The 12,951-nt window shown below is 37.7% G+C and overlaps 1 protein-coding gene across 2 annotated transcripts in view; it reads left to right on the top strand.

Annotated features, from left to right (window-relative positions):
* The first annotated feature begins 230 nt into the window (after positions 1 to 230).
* ttll4 (tubulin tyrosine ligase-like family, member 4) overlaps positions 231 to 12,951 on the top strand; it is a 37,301-nt gene continuing 24,580 nt past the window's right edge. Inside the window, exons 1-7 of one of the 2 annotated variants that reach the window (XM_088352404.1) lie at positions 231 to 394; positions 3,467 to 4,202; positions 7,066 to 7,576; positions 7,664 to 7,784; positions 9,603 to 9,682; positions 9,763 to 9,817; positions 11,716 to 11,834. In XM_088352404.1, coding sequence (XP_088208530.1) covers positions 3,837 to 4,202; positions 7,066 to 7,576; positions 7,664 to 7,784; positions 9,603 to 9,682; positions 9,763 to 9,817; positions 11,716 to 11,834 — 1,252 coding nt within the window. In that variant the 5' untranslated portion in view covers positions 231 to 394; positions 3,467 to 3,836. Of the gene's footprint in view, positions 395 to 3,466; positions 4,218 to 7,065; positions 7,577 to 7,663; positions 7,785 to 9,602; positions 9,683 to 9,762; positions 9,818 to 11,715; positions 11,835 to 12,951 lie in introns of both variants that reach the window. The other variant, XM_088352402.1, reaches the window with a different exon arrangement.

Raw genomic sequence — 12,951 nt, 5'->3', positions numbered from 1 at the left:
AGTATTGGATTGGTATCGATAGATACTACGCTGTATTTACCTAGACGGGATCGATACTTAAATTTCTGGTATCACGCACTCCTTCTGTGAATGACATATCATATTGAACTCGCTATATGATACTGCCTACTTATTGCTTCTGCTGATGCAACCCACAGGTATGTACAGAACACTAAGTACGACACGCTCCATCATAACCAGATGGGGGCGCTACAAAAATTGAAAACCGGAAGTTAGCATCAGTCATTATCTACCACGGTAATGCGTCACTACCCGCCGGCGCCCGGAATCAGCGTTTAGCCTTCTGTTACTCTTGCCATGTGAAAGTGGACAATCTCTTTTCGGAAAGACGAACTTCTACGTAACGTGCTGGCCTCTATCGATACCCATATCTGTAAGTTTATTTGTTTCTGTGTTTTATTGTGATATCTTTGTAACGCGGTGACAACTCGTTGCTATGGCATGGCGGCGATAAACACACGTTTGGAAGTTAGCGTCAGGTGGATAGATACTTCGCATTTCCTACCAAAAATCTGAAAAAATAACTTCAAATACGACGCAAGAGTACATAATTAGTGCATTTTGCCTCGAATAAATAATGAACTTCCCTACAATCGCTCCTGATTAGAAGCAGTTTGCCATTTCACGTGTTAGTCGTCTAAATTGTAATAATTTTACTCAAACCCGTAGCCACCATATTCATACGAAGAATACCTTGTGTTCGACGTTATCTCACCTTGCTTCCCCGATAATGTGTATGTAGATATAATATGCACCTTATTGTTGGTGTGTTCTGTGCGATCTATGCAATAATCAAATCGCACATGATGTAAATATGTGCCTAATACTAAAGCTACAAATAATTGACACCATTGCGTTGTTATTGTTGCCAATTCGTCCAAACATAGGAATTGTGTTACTTAAAAATGATACCTGAAAATTACAGCAACATCTATTGGTCAAACATATATGATGTAATATAAAACGAAGATGAAATTATATTATTGCCAATAGGAATAGCATTTTGGAGTGCTTTTTTTGTGCAAGCCATTGTGACCAAACCCAAAATCTCAACCCTCATTGCCGAGTAACTAGCTTGGTGACAATGGGTTCCACTTTTTTTTAATCTTTGGGATTGAACAAATTAAATTAATAAAATGCTGTGGAAATGTCTAGAAAGTCTGCCTTACAGTTGTTTCTTTGTCCAAGTCCAATTACTGGCCTTCCTGTGTTGAGATTTGCGTTTTCTCCTGGCTCTCCGGTTTCTTTACACATTCTAAAATTGGATATTATTGCGTGTTTGTTGGTCGTCTCTGTGACCAGTAATTTACTTGCAACCATTCAATGGCAACCGCTGCCAAAAGTCAACTGGGATGTTCTCCCGTACCCCCTCGACACTTATATGGATGAGTGGTAGGGTGGTCCTTATTTTTCGACTTTTAAAATTTCATGCTCTGACCCCTTGAATATGTTCCAATATATACAAAACGTAATTAGGCAAAGTTTCATCAAAATCAAAGGATATTTAGAGGTCGCTCAAGGCCTCTGAAATTTTGGTATGAAAAATAAGGATTTTTCGCACATTATATCAGACCTAGTGTACAAAGTTACTTGTAACTTTTCTTGTGTTACAATTATACGCAATGGACTGAAATTGGATGTTCTAAAACGCCGTACACATAGGGTTAAGATTTCCGTTTTTTCTCGAAAATTGCCAAAATTTTACCATTTTGGGAAATTTCAAAGTCGTTGAGCTACCTCTAAATATTATCCAAATTGTTCAAAATTGCACACAGTGTGTTTTTATCGATATAAGAACATATGCGGGGGGTCAGAGCCCAATATTTCAAAAAAAAAAATTTCGACCACCATTAAGGACCACCCTAATGAGTGGTCAAACAATGGATTACTGTAAAATGAATAAAACTCTGATCTCAAAACCTATTGATTGACGATATTAAAAACAGCCTACTGTAAACAGAGTGCGCCTGATTTAAAGCTGCATGCTCAAATTTATGAATGAAACTCAATTTTGCCCTTGTACACCTGAATTTAAGCCATAGGCCTGCCACACGCATAGTGCCTTTGCTGCTGAACGCCAACCGCCGTGTGGCCCTGTGCACCTGAAGCTGTTTTCCGCTCTACTGCAAGTTGTTTACGTCACATGTTTTTGATTCGTGTGACCGTTCAAGATGGGGATTATCGGAGTAATTAGGAAAAACAAGCATATTTTCCAATATACAGAAGGAAAACGCAAATGGGGGCAGTGTCGTGTAAAATGTGAGGCCTATATTTCCAGACAACAGCGCCAGGGAACCCATACTGTGTCGAATAGTGCCAGAATGCAAGGCAGATGAGAAAGGTTTTAAGTGTTGTTGTCATTCATGGGTGCCATGGTGATTGACCGAATTGCATTTATTTATTTGTTTTTGATGGATAATTTACTCTGCTATTAAATTTGGTTGTATGAATTCAGGGCATTGTTTTAATGGGTGGAAAAGGGTAAAATATTGTGATTACTTCGTTGATATTGAATAAAGTACCTTCAAACCCTCCGTTTTGCTCCTGTTATGAATCATGAATTATGTTGGTGAAATGTCACCGCAGTGTTTTGTAGTTAAGAGTGCACATGTGATTAAGGGTGGCAGTTTGCCATTTTCCTCTGTCCCCTGCACACTTGGGGAATTTGATGACTGAGGGCCAAAACGATCAAACATGTTTCTCACCACTGATTCATTTATGTCAAGTTTATGGGCTTCAGCTCAATTTCCTGCTTCAACTGCCAGAGTGATCGCTTTAAACCTTAATGTCGCACCACTGGTTTTTCTTATAGTATTTTCCATGTTGATAAGGGTTAGTACAAGTGAAAAATTTATGATTACAATGACTAATCTCACAATTTAATTTGATCTCTGTGAGCTAGTCATTCTTTTATTGGCATACTGTTGCTGGGCAAAATGTTTTTCCCCTCAAGAAAAAATGAAAACGTTATGGTGCTCTTTTCCACCTTGCATGCGCTCTACATACAAAACTATTCATGAGGTCTGAAAAAAATGTAGATGCCCTTTTAGAGTTATACAATTGTCGTTTGATCGTACTTTATTGTTTATTGTGCGTTCAGGCTATTTCCATTCTTTATCCCACATATCAATAAAAGTTGTCAATTTCCACATCCAAATTGAACTGCAGGGAGAGTTATCTATCAAACATGCTATCAATTCTTTATGGTTTCACAGGATCCTAAAACACGTGATTAAGACTAAAAGTAGACCTGAAAAAGGCGCTGCTGAAAACAGTTTGGTGTGCGGGGAACAGCACTGTCTGCATTATGCAGCGAAATTTGCCACAATAATGGCATAGCTTAATAAAGAGAATTTCATATTTATATATTAATTCAGAGTTTCGTATTTAAATATGTTAACAACTATGGACAAAAATATTTACTATCAATGTTTCATTTTCACAGGGTCCCAAGCCTCCAGGCTTATTTCGCTAACCCTTTGTCAAGAGATCTTGGTACAAGAATTTTTGAGGGGAATTTGGAGCCTCTTTCTGAGGAGATGTATGCAACCTGCAGTTCAGGACCTGTGTGAGCCTGTCTCGAAGATATTAAATGCTTCCTTACTTCTAGGAGTCACTAGGCCTTATTTCTCTCATCTTCTTTTGAGACTGTAGTTGGCAGTGATGATTGCTGTTGCTATTCAGCTCCTCAAAAGAACTTCCAGTCCAAATCAATTTGGAAAAGACCCAGCCTCGTCCAATTTGAGCTGACATCTCCAAATACGCAGTTTGATTTCGAACAAAAATACTTTTTCATCGTCTAATTTTGGATCGCCATGCCCACCAACAAGTCCACATCCTGGGAAAGCAGTAGCACCCAGGCCTCCTGCCTTCTGCCCATGTCCTCTAATATGTCACTCAACATTAACCCAATTGCAATAGCTCAAGTGCCTTTTCCTAAACAAGAACACCCCACACGGCCTTCCTCGTCCCCTCAGCAGCAAGGCAATGAAACCAAAAGCCAGCCCATATCCACGCTGAGGTTTAACGGCATTTCAAGTGCAGTCAAGTCAACTGGGGCAAAGCCAGTCCACAGAAGTGCCATGGACACAGGTGACCATTCTTCCACCTTCAAAATAGAAATCCTCAACAGGCAAAGTGGCGACATCCCCCAACAAGCCCAAGGATGTCCTTCTATGCAGGTGCAAGTGCTTGAGGTACAAAATTAATTCTGAAAAAAGTAATTTGAAACAACTGCACCAGAACATTCTGCCTTACACAGGTCATGATTCATTTTAAGGCAAATTGATCTTAATGTAATCAATTATTTATAAAAACCTGTACTTTTTGTGATTTAAATAAGTCATTCAATAAATACGATGGGGTCTTTATGTATACTTATAATAAAAATAAGAAGATGGAGCCCAAAACTGTATGGCGCATATACCATTGGTTTAGTCCCTCATCGTAAGCATCTTTATACTAATCTGAGTCGTTCACAACACTTTTGATTTCTTTGTCATTTATGAATTATTTCAATGGACATAATTGATAGAAATCTGTAGGGGCATGGTCTGGGCCCGATCTGCACTGTTAAGCCTGCACACCTGAGGCCAACTGCGTACGGTGCCACTGGCGATGGATATTTTGCATTTGGTGTCAGGAATGTGGGTCACTTTTTGGAGGAAAACGCCGCAGTTCCAATGGCATTAAGTATCAAACATGTTTGATCATTTTGGCACTAGCCAAATTCCTCAAATCTGTGGGGGTCAGAGAGAAATGGCAACTTGATGCGTTCGTCAAAATACAAAACACCTTGGTGATGTCTTTGACCAGAGTTTCCTTAAATTATTGAGGAATGATAATTTTGTGACCACAGCACTTATGCTGTCAAATCTAGGACTTACATTATACACAACATAGCCTTATTTTTGCATTTTATTTTGGCGCAGAAGTAAATATGTGCTGTCATTAATTCACTGATTAATGGAAGACAAACACTTCGTTTTTATTTAGTAGCTCAAGGACTAACCATCATCGTAACACCAAACAGGATTTCAAAAACCTGTCTCAAAAGTTGTTGTCACTGCGGTAAATCAGCAATGGGACTCAGTCTTAAAGTGATAGCACAATCTATTCGAGTTATTCATATTAAAATCACATGTGCTTGTCTTTATAATTTATATGTAACTTCAGTTGTTGCTTTTTTGATTGTTAACATGATCCCAAAACACGTGACATAAACAACTTGAAGCAGCGCTAAAAACAGCGCTGCTAAAAACTGCATTGTGGTGCATGGCGCCGTTGGCATTCTGTAGCCAAAGGCCTTAACGCCAAATTCCCCCCGCAGTTAATGTCAGGTGTAAGGATGCTGCGTGAGGGTGTGTGTTGTGATGATGCAAGATGACCACTTGTAACTGATAACCCCTAAAAAAAATGTTTGTCTTTCTACACTTGTTTAAGGCACCTTTGTGCTCGTCAGGAACAAAGAAACTTTATAACTAATCGGACATCTGAGTTAATCTGCCAAAATATTTTGTAATTTCCCATCATGACAATTTATAGCCGCACACTTTCAATCAACTAGCAAGGTTTGCCAACAACTTTCTCTGCCCTTGCATCTACAAGTATAAAAACACTCCACACAGGAAGTCTGTACTATGAGGTTGTCTTTCTAACTATTTAGCCACTGTATTTTATCAATGCACAGTGATACCTCTACTTACGAGCTGTTCGAGTTCCGATAAATTAAAGATTTTTTTGAAACAGAAATCTTGCCCGACATACAAGAAAAAAATTCAAGTAAAAATTTTCAGATGCTACCATGGGAGACTGCTCGAGAAGGCCTACTGCCAGCATCAGCTTGTCCCAAATTGTTAGTTTCCCGCGATACAGACCTGGTCGCCCAGTCTATTGTTTTTTTGTTGTTATTTTCTATTGCACTGGAAATCCCGTGGTCGAGGAATGCAACAACCAAAGGACCGCCACTGAACCCCACAACCCCTTTTACGCAGCGGTGCTGGACGCTAGAAAGAAACTGTTAGGGTAGCGGAGCTGTACACCCCATGACTAAGGTCCATGCCCCACTACCACCAAGCCGCCTTCGGAACCTAAACCCAGCCGCAGAGTGCAACCCCTTCGCCCCTCACACGGCCCTGGGCTATAAAGTCATTTTATTTTAGTACTTTGTTTTCATGTTCAATTAATATTTGATTGTGTTCATAGTGATCAGAAAGGTGTATTTGGTAGCTATCTAGTGTTAACTTCGATGCATTTGGGACGTCAGGATCGATCTATTTTCAGTTTTTTAGTATCAGGGTTTTTTCGCTTAAGTATTGTTCAAGGTACAAGCAATCATAGACTAGCACGATCGTGAAACACAATATTCTCTCGTGGAGGTATCACTGTAATTTGAACTGATATATTACCAAATTGTTTCTATAGGTTATGTAATTTTAATGAATAACCTATCAATTTGAATAGAGTCCGGTCCCTGATGGAGTCAGTGTTGTGAATGATAAACTTATTTTTATACTGAGGGACCACAAAAGCTTCTGTGCAGAAGTGAAAGTGGAAGACTACACTGAAAAGTAAAATGTAACCGTAATTAGAAGTACTTAAACTAAAAATATGACCTTATCTGATATTTGACCTTTATATGTGTAGAACAGGTATTCATCAATGTATTTCAAACTTTTTTTAAAAATGTGTTTATTTTGTCAAGTATGTCCTATTTAGCTATGAAACGAGGTATCCCAAACCAATTGGTAACAGCAGTATGGTGTTTCAAATGGGATGGTTTTTAATGATAAAAAGGTTACTGGTGTCATCTGCAGTTTTCAATGGAAAAATGCTAGAAGGGCGACATAAATCACAAGTTGACATCAAGAATTATTTGGTTGATCATCGCACAAGCACCTGCTAGTTCTCATGATCATCTTCAATTCATTTCTGCATAAAAGCAACATATGTATAAAGTACTGAAAGACTGCACAACCCAAAAAAGGATTGTATATCATAAGTGTGGTTAACAGATAACTTGTTGAATATGTCTTCTTTCCCTAGCATGAAGCTTCAAAACTTTCCACATCGTCTTCAGTGCCTCTTATATGCATTACTCAATGTGAATACCAAGGAGCAAAGAGGGGAAAAGATGACTCCAGCCTTGAAACCAAAGTTGAAATTAGCAAGAGCCATTCGTTGGCTCGTTCTAACAAGTGGCCCTCTCCTGAAAAATCAAATCTGAAACAAAACGCTAACGCTATATCAGCTGCAGCAAACGATATCATTCAGGTTATTGGTCTTTGTCCACCACGGGTTAGTGTTAAGCCTCCAACGCCGATAGTGTTGGATGAAAGTAAAACATCCCCCCGAAGTGAACCAAATGGAAACAGATCTGCCTGTGAGAACTATTTGCCGTTAATAACTGTTAAGCCACTAATGCCATTAGTTTTGGATGTGAACAAAAAAATTCCACCAAGTTCCCTGATAGGAAGTAGAAAGCTCAAAGGTCACATGCCAAATGGCCTCAATGCCACAAGAAAGGCTACCCTCAAACCGCCAGACACAATTCCAGGTAATCAGAACCAATTAAGTCTTTTTTAGTTTAGTTAATTTAGTTTCTGTCATGGACTAAACTCTTAACCACAGTACTGTCCTTCAGGTACTTTGATGGGCTGCATGACCACCAAGATCCCTGCCACCAACTTAACAAAACAAGCCGCCTCTGTCACGTCAATAGACTCATCCTCCGCTGCCATGCAGTCTGAGGCCAGATATGCTAGGTAAGGGTGTCAAAAGAATAAGTTGTTTGTCATATTTTTTTATCCCTGTTCAAATGTTTGTATATATTATCTATTTTCACCAAAATGCATCCCAGTTTCAATAATTGAAGTGGGCATCTTAACCTTGTTGTGAGTTTTTTTGGGGGTGAACTTCTTATAGAACAGTGCATTCAAACAGCAGAAGCTGTGGATGAACCATTTATACCGGTCAGTTGAGTAAAATTGTCTCATTTAATCTTATTAATGAAACGTTTAGGGCCAATGGGTTAAGAACTTCGCTCTGCGGGGATCCTACAATTGAGTAGTTTAACATTTAATAATTGGGTCATTGTGCGTCTTTAGTCGTGACAAGGGAGAAACGCGTTCATGTGAGGAAGAGACACTACTACAAATCTGAAGGATCATTCTTCACTGGAGTGGAGGTGGCATTTCAATACTAGATCATAAAAAAACTTGTACAAGATTGTCATCGTCAAAAAAAAACTGCAGGATGTATGATATTATTTTTCTGTTTCTTCTTACTTTTGGTTTATGTAATTATTGCATATTTTTTTGTAAATCATTTGAACTTAATTTCCCTTCTCAAATATCACTGTCTGCTAAATGACATATTTAACTTAAATGGCTGATCCAAACAATAAATGATTCCTAAAAGAAAATTTTAAAATTGATCGGGGGTTCCTAAACTTTTTCATTCGACTGCATGACAACAGAAAACTGTGAAAATGCCATACTAATGCATACAAAGACAGGTTCCATTATACATTTAAGAATTACTATCATCTACCTGGAGGGAGGGGATAAGCATATTAAAATGGTGTACAAAGTGAGTAGAAATGATGCGTCAATTTAGGGGTGAATGTCAAACTCCATGCTCATTTGAAACAAATTTACATGTTTCCACTACTCAAAATTAAATCCTGTTTATGATGAATGGTAGGCCAATTCTTTCTTTTTTTTTACTTTCTATATATAAAAATTGTCTTAAATAAATAATCAAATTGCTCGAATAAAACATGTTTCACAAAGAATTGGCATACAATTTGTATTGTGAAATATATTTGGAAAAAAAGTTGTTGTTTTTTTCACTCACTCCCTACCGGACATCAGGCAGCATTGCTTCATAATGTGCATAATTCCAAGTGTATCTAGTGGAACACTAACAGGTGGGTGAGTTGGTTTAAGAGCCATATTTACTTTTTTCCGTTAGTATTTGAGTACAATTCCGCTGGGACTGGCTCCAGCTACTCCAGTGGTTTTACAAAAAAATGAATGAATTACATTTTTCGTTGGTTGCTTATACACTATTGTATATAGAGATACCCTTTTTAAACAATTGAAAGCCCAGTATTGTCAAGTGGAAAATTGATTATTCATTATTATATATGTTTAATTTAATTAATGTTTTTAATCCCAACAAAAAGTGATTGGGGAAATCCCTAACCCATTAATAGAATTTAAATACCTTAAATTTAACGTTAGCAAAATATTTTAAGGAATAAGTTAAACTGATTAATTGCCAATAGTTGTCTATTGTTTGCTTAAGGTTGTTATTATCATTTGTTTTTTTACACTGCCCCCTGACTTGCTCTTCAAAACAGATCTCATCGTAGTACTGAAATACATTTTTTTTTAGATTAAATTATAGTGCAATGTGATTTTTAAAAAAAAACAGTGGTAATTGATTTACAATCAATTCTGTTTTTACACCCTTTTAAAATGCATCTTTTTGTAGGTTTTGCAATTTGGAAAGTATATTTAAGTTTGAGAATGTGTTTTTTTAACACTAAATATTGTAATATTGCATTTGCCTTTCAGCTCAGAATGTGACATGCAGGTGGATGGCAGCAGTGAGGAGGACCTGGTTTATGAGTTGGAAACCGCATGTAGTGATGATGGTAAAATTCTGCTGCGGCATGTGATAGAAAACCTTATTTTCATCCGGCTCATATTATTTTTTTTCTCTCCGATTGTTCAGAGTCATCTTCAGTCAACAGTGCTGAATCTACACCTTTACCGGTGCAACTGTCTGCGTGAGTCTTTTTGTCCTGTAGACACATTTTGTAAATGCCATATATATCTGAGCGACTCGGATTTTTGAGATTGCCCTAAGATGGCTAGCGTTGTTTTTTTTTCCCCCCAAGGCTTTCAAAGGCATTGCAAAAATACTTTTTCAATCAATTTTGTCTGCTTGCAGCAATCTGCACAAGTGATTTTCTTAGGGTTAATGCATTAAATCGTTTTTCCGGCGCCGTCACGAATGGCAGCCACTCCAGCAGCTCCCGTGTTATTTTCGATTGTTCTCAGTTATTTTCGATTGTTCTCAGCTTAGGGATGCTGCTGGAAAAGTGAATTTCCCTTCGGGGATGAAAAGTATCTATCTATCTATCTATCTAAATATTCATTAAAAATCCTTGGATTTTTTATTTATTTATTTTTGGGACATCTTACAAAACTGGTCACTTTCGTCTTGTGTATCTATGACGGTGCAACCTCTAGGTTCTCCCCTCTCTGTCTGACATGAAATATTTTTGCTAAATTAAACAGAACTTTTTACATTTTATATTTGATAGTGATAAATCCACGGAAAAGGCATGTTTTCCATTGTTGTCGATCTGTTTCATATTGTGCTTCATTTGGTTGGCTGGTACAGTGATGTATAGTCAATGCAATTAGACTGGTGTGTGTGCGCGTTAGGGTGGTCCTTAATGGTGGTCGAAAATTTTTTTTTTGAAATATTGGGCTCTGACCCCCCGCATATGTTCTTATATCGATAAAAACACACTGTGTGCAATTTTGAACAATTTGGATAATATTTAGAGGTAGCTCAACGACTTTGAAATTTCCCAAAATGGTAAAATTTTGGCAATTTTCGAGAAAAAACGGAAATCTTAACCCTATGTGTACGGCGTTTTAGAACATCCAATTTCAGTCCATTGCGTATAATTGTAACACAAGAAAAGTTACAAGTAACTTTGTACACTAGGTCTGATATAATGTGCGAAAAATCCTTATTTTTCATACCAAAATTTCAGAGGCCTTGAGCGACCTCTAAATATCCTTTGATTTTGATGAAACTTTGCCTAATTACGTTTTGTATATATTGGAACATATTCAAGGGGTCAGAGCATGAAATTTTAAAAGTCGAAAAATAAGGACCACCCTAGTGCGCGTGTGTGTTCCCCTGTTCATCCTGCTGTTCTCACAAATGCCAAAATATAACAGAAAACATTTATTGAGCATTATGTTATTTTGTCGTTGTTTTAAAGATTGTTATGATTTTTAGTGTGGTAATTGAACTTTCACCTTGTTGTAGTGTTTATGTAGCCTCTTGACCCATACAGCATACATCCATTAGTTCCTGGCTCCATTCTCTTAACAGGTATTGTTAGTTAGGGCTGAAAGCAGCAGAGTGTGGTGGAAAGCTCTGTAGCGTTGAGCACCACATTGTTGTCCTGCAACTATACAAGTGTCCACCAAACACTCATAGGTGCCTCTCTGCTAAATGCATCACGTGCCATTGTCTGCTTTATGTGGTCATTTAGGTAACCGTGGCCTGAGGCTGTACATTATGCAGGTATTGTAAACGTTGGTTTGTTATCTGACTGGAGAGCAAGAAGCGAATATCCACTCATCCTTCATCCATCTATTTGTTTAACTTCACCTTCTATATGACTATCATGTGAGTGCTTGTCAATTTGGTTTCTTTTGTGATCAGACACTTGGCTTCTATTGGTTTTGAAATATAATTGTTAGTATTTTTAAAAAACATTGGTTCCAAAATTTCTCACCTAATACCTTAACATAAAATACAACAGCACTCCAATGAGTTGTAATACAACAATTTATTTATGACATTTGCATAATATTGGCAATAATCATAGCACATAGCATGGTGTAATAGATTTTTGTGGTTGTTGTTGTATTCTAGTCTTGAAAAAGCCATGTCGTTGGAGGCAGAAAACACTAAAGAGAAGCAACCAGCTCTGGTCCCCAGCTTATTCCCACTTATTCCCCCCACTCTCTATTTCAGTACTGCCAATGAACAAGGTAAGAACACACAAGATTTTGTTCTGAAAGACAAAAAAGTGATCGATAGATTGTTCGTAGTGCCCATTTAGTCAGGTTTTTATTATTCATAAACTAATGAGTCATTTATTAACCAATTCTGTTTTTTCATCATGCTTTGCTCATTATTTAAATTTAGAAACAAAAATGGCTGTGACAAGCATTTTCATGTGTCTAAGTGTCATCGCACATGCACACACTGCACAAGCGTACGTATTCTTGCTATTTTGCTTTCGCAATCATTCTTAATTTCGGACTCAATTAAATCAAAACAGGTGACTCCACAGCATTCCCACCTCTTCCCCGGTTTCAGTGAAGCGACTTAGGGTTTAATTTCAATGGTTTTTACTTCTGTTTAACATGACTCACTCGCACAGCCGATCATTGAGATCTGAAAGTTCCTATATGGGCTTAGCCTAAGCCAAATGGCTCAGTAGTTTTCAAGGCAGTCAGATAACTACCGTAAAATTTTGACTATAAGGCGCACTTGATTATAAGCTGCTTTCAGTACATTTTTAAGGGGGAAACCATTTTGTACCTAATATAAGCTTCACCTGACTGTAAGACGCATGTGCCCACATGAAACATAAGATATTTACAAAGAAGTCTGTACACAGAAACTTTTAATAATTTACGGTACCTTAACCCCTTAACGTTCCGGTGGGCCGCCGGACTTATGGAAAAAAAAAAAGTTACGAAAAATGGTAGACACGAACGAAGAGGAATCAGTCTTCCTCTTACTAGTTCGTGTGTAAACATACTAAGGTACACTGTATTTCTAGCGCGCTAAGAACTTTGACATTTTTGTTGTTTAATATCGCTTGCATCCATTCAATATGGTAGGTGTTAAGTGTAAGGAAGAGGCGAGCCATTTCTTTTGAAATCAAAGTGGAATAAGAAAGCTTGATTCAGATTGTTGGATTGCTTTTTTTCTGCCACTTTTAACCACTGAGGAGGTAGGCGCCTAACTCTTGAAGCACATCTTCCAAAAGTAAGTTAAACATCACTTGATTTATCTTTATAGAGCATGTTATTCTATTAGATGTTCATTTTTTTAGTACAAAACAATACATCTTACTTGTACAAGCCTTAAACATAC

This window comes from Urocampus carinirostris, chromosome 14 (genome assembly GCF_059441175.1).
Source record: "Urocampus carinirostris isolate Australia breed hairy pipefish chromosome 14, RoL_Ucar_1.0, whole genome shotgun sequence".
NCBI classification, from domain to species: Eukaryota; Metazoa; Chordata; class Actinopteri; order Syngnathiformes; family Syngnathidae; genus Urocampus; species Urocampus carinirostris.
This window is presented reverse-complemented; position numbering and strand designations above follow the sequence as displayed.